This window comes from Austrofundulus limnaeus, unplaced genomic scaffold (genome assembly GCF_001266775.1).
Source record: "Austrofundulus limnaeus strain Quisiro unplaced genomic scaffold, Austrofundulus_limnaeus-1.0 Scaffold145, whole genome shotgun sequence".
In the NCBI taxonomy this organism is placed as follows: Eukaryota; Metazoa; Chordata; class Actinopteri; order Cyprinodontiformes; family Rivulidae; genus Austrofundulus; species Austrofundulus limnaeus.
Window position 1 is genome coordinate 933,444 of NW_013952547.1, and position 4,316 is coordinate 937,759.

Here is a 4,316-nt window from a genome sequence, read left to right on the forward strand (position 1 = left end):
TTACTGAATAGTGAATAAAAGTGAGAAAATCATGACAAAAACCATGGCGTGGAAAGGTTTGGGATCCCCTGGCTAAAATATAAAAAGCATGAAAATTGTAAAGTTTCTGAGAGTATTTCCAAATCTTTTGGATATTTCAGACCATTCTCTGGTAAAATCTTCAAAAGCCATAAAACTTAACCTGTAATTGTGTAAAAGCAGTAAAAATAAAAACACCAGTTCAGTCAAGTCCAACTTTCAGAAATAAGATGAAACTTCAAAATATTTTTACAACCTTTTGCAAAATTTAGCTCCACTATACTATGTAGTGCTTCAAAAGTCACGACACGTTATTCCTGATGGAGTCTGACAGTTTGATGTATTTATCTATGAGTTTATCTAAAGCTGCGGGAGTCATGAATAAAAAAATACATTAAAGAAACAAAAGAATAACGAAGGATGCTGCAGTTCTTATACACTGGCACTCTTAATGGTAATACTGTGTAAGCCTGCTTAAGAAGTCAAATATAATCTTCCACATTTTTACTCGCTAACTTTCAAGGCTCGTAATTTGAATAACGCGATCTCCAACCACGCATCTGCTGTCAGAGATACAGCAGCAGACCTGAGGATCAAAACAGCCGTCACCGCGAGGAGCACAAGGAACGGCTGACAAGCAGGGTCTCGTCAAAAGTTCGCTTCTGCCAGAAAAGTCGCGCTGATGATATACGCACGCCACAAAGAGAACCATTGTTCCTAATCTCCTTGTTACAGTTTATCAGCACCACTTTGATAGCACTCACTCAACACATGCACACATAGCTGCAGAGCTGGGAAAACAWACACCCTTCTGATCTGCCCTCCTCGGGGGGCTTTGTGGGCTCTCTGTTAAACCTCCGTCGATCTAGACGAGAGTCGACCTGGAAACGGAACAAAGGCCCAGATCCTCGCTCTTCGTTTTTATTTAGCAAAGTCTTCTACAATAGACACACTGAGCAAAATCACAAAACACACACACACAGATAAGACTCAGTTTTCTTGTGTTGCCAGAGATTTGTTCTCTTTTTACCAAAGCTGCATTGATCTGATGCCGGAGTCACACAGAGAAGTATGAGTCTAGCTTGAAGCGACGAGCACCACTCTAAACACCATTAACGTTACCCACTGAAGGCTCCACTTCTGTCAATAAAGATTTAACCTGCCCAAGGAATTCAGCCTCTAATTATGCTCAGGCAAATGCCACACGCAGGGATTTAAATTACCTCCTCAAGATTTGCAAGGACAGAGGTTATGTAAATAAAATTGAGGGTGGTGGGAAAACAAAACACAAATAATGGCTTGTGATTCTAATTAACAGAGAGCAAAAAGATGAAATGACTTGAGGCTTGCTAAATTACATTTTCACTGCAAGTGCAAAACATGCAGAAAGCAGCAGAAATATAAGCTGAAAAACTAACAAGTAAGGCTGCTTATTCCAACTGAGTATATTCTCTAAGAAAAATATGAAAATTTGCATGTTAAAATTGTCTGTGAGTGAGGTGGTTCGCTTGAAGCACATTAGCCTTGAGCTTTATTGTAGAACATTTTTTTAATAAATAAATAAAGCTCAAGCACTGACTAAACCAGGGTTCTGCAGCCTGCAGCTTTGGGGCCACATGAGTCTCTTTGGTCCCTCTGCAGCAGCTCTTTGAAGCTTTGACCAAAACTAACGAGATTATTTTGTTATTATCATYAAAAGCTATCTTTAGCAGTTTTGCTGTCAGTTTGTTTCCAACTAGGTGATAAATACTACTAACAAACATGTTGATCATGCTTAAAAAGGAAATATTGTGCTTTGAAATCCTTTTTTTCCACATTTAAATCCTTCCATTGGGGTCTAGATGTAGTGGAACTGCAACGCGTTGGTCTGAATTCCTCCTTACTGTAACTCCACAAGCCCCTCTTTCACCCTTTTTCTGATATCAACTCGTTTTGATGCTGTCTCWTTAAATTCAAACGATGCGCTTCATGCCCCACCCCGCTTCCAGACGAGCTTGTTGTAATTTCATAGAGGCGTTTTCTTCTATATAGCGACACAGAAACATTTATTTACTAACTAAAAGATGAATGAAGGCGATGAAATAGGTTAGTTGTTAAGTTCAGACCTCATATGGTAATTCCATCACAAATAATTTGACAAAACAGTTCATAAAAAGTAATAGAATATAGAGAAAACAGAACGGGTTGAAAAATCTGACCCAAACAGAATATAAAGATATTTTTGCAGCACCAGGAGAAACTAAATTCACATTTTCTGCACTCTTAGACTCCAAGTACACAACAAAATGTAATAAATAACTATAATAGTGGATTTCACATTATTATTGTCCCCTTTAAATATTCCAACTTCTAGCCTTACTGAACCATCTTTATCTCAAATACATCAGGATTTTTTTATTCCTTTAAGAAAAGTTGCTGAGAAGAAACATGGGTTATGATATTCATTAAGAGGGGAAAAACATYTGCCTGCATAGTTCAGTGTTTTAGCTTTGAATAAACTTGGTATGAACTATAGATTTTGTCTTGTTTACATGAAGATGGTATATTCTTGTGCTCTAAAGTGTAAAAATAATAACAAATGTTAAAATTCAATAAATATTTTTAGTTTTTCAATGCCATCCCAAGTGGCCGGAAGAGCCTCCCCTTCAATAACTTAAAGTGGCCCGTGGACCAGCAGTTGATGATCACAYTTTTGGGATATTTAATGGTTTTGGACATATTTTGTTATTGAGCAAATGAGAAGAAATGTCTCTTGACTGTAAAGGCTGCAGACCCCTGGACCAGCCCATGCATTGTTTATGATACTACAGTTATAAGGAAAATGGCGGGCAGAGGATGACACGTAGCCCTGAATAAATGACCTGTGTTAAGGAGGCGTAATTGTCTCTTTACAGCAGCCTCTAAATCTATCCTCGCTTTGCTTTGCTCACCCATCATGCAGACTCTGGTTGCCTAGCAGCCGCTGTCCTCGAGTTGTTTCCTTTTGTTTTGTCTTCTTTTTTTTTTTGACTGATGGGTAACAAAGTCAGCTCTTTTTTATCATTCTGGTAACAGGCAGCACTATCAGTGCTTGTTGCTGCATGGATTTAATAATGAAAGCTGGGAAAGCAGACACCGTGACGCTGGCTTTCATTTGGAGCAGATTTGGAGCTTCAGCGTTTGTTGGCTCTTATCTACCAGCTGTACGCGAGGAACGAGTCGTGCACCTGCGTGTACTCGTGTCTTGACTTACCTGACGCCATCTGCATGTATCCCGCCAGGGTGCAGATCCTCCTCTCACATCCTCCACCAGGCAGGAAGATGGTGATGATGGCCAACAGGGAGCTGACGGCCAGCAGGGCGCAGCCTCCCGAACACAGCACCGCGCTGGTCTGAGGAACACAGAAACAATTGTCCCTTTAACTCTGTGCCCTCAGCTAAGCAGCATTATGATATACGGGTACATTTTCACTGTCAAGCACCCCGCTCCGATTTATCTTATTGTCAAAGATTTGTTGCCAAAAAAAACGTCTGAGTTTTGCTTTGTTTGGCTTTTGTAACATCACAGGCAGCCCCTGCTAACAGGTTAATAGCTCTCTCAGCTGGAAAACAACCTTTCAAGACCAAACAGGAGGGAGCTGTCCCTGTTCATTACATCTTCACTTAATCACACACACATGCTGAGTTAGAGGAGCAAACCCCAGGCAGAAGGTACGATTATCTCCACACACACAACRGATTTATTCACATTTTTAGGAGTTAGTAGGAGCCGTATCTTTTTAATGACCTACTGCCAAAAAAAGGCAAGCAATAATGTAATTATCTGTTTATGAGTGCTCATTTGTCTGTTAGCAAAACATCTCATGAACCACTGGATGGATTGTACTGAAGCTCCCAGAAGGTAATCAATKGATGTACACTGATTAACTTTCAGAGTAAACTCAAATCATAGTTGCCACAACTAATTAACCAAAAGGAAATGTCTGTAACTCTGTCGGTTTTATAAAAGCTGAGCTACAGTTGAGTGTGGTCAAAGCTAAGTCGTCCTCAACATGCACTCAGAAAACTGATCACACAAGAATAACGTCATTTTCAAGATTTGACCAAAACAGCTTTAACTTGTTTTTAAACTTCACACATTCTTAGTCAACGGTGCATTCCTTCAAGGAATTCTAAGTCTGTCATTAATCTGGAACGGGGATTTAATTTAGTCTCGGTTTGACCATCATTTCTGGTTTCATCCTTAGATGGGATGACCAGCCTGAGGTTCATCAATTCAACAACTGATTCTGACTCAACAGTCCTGTGTTACATTGGAC

The 4,316-nt window shown here is 39.8% G+C and overlaps 1 protein-coding gene across 2 annotated transcripts in view; it reads right to left on the bottom strand.

Annotated features, from left to right (window-relative positions):
• Positions 1-4,316, bottom strand: part of LOC106523132 (transmembrane protein 211) — a 56,447-nt gene that overhangs the window by 12,126 nt on the left and 40,005 nt on the right. For both annotated transcript variants that reach the window (XM_014016455.1, XM_014016454.1), the window contains exon 2: positions 3,251-3,389. In XM_014016455.1, the coding sequence (XP_013871909.1) occupies positions 3,251-3,389 (139 nt within the window). The remainder of the gene's footprint in view (positions 1-3,250; positions 3,390-4,316) is intronic.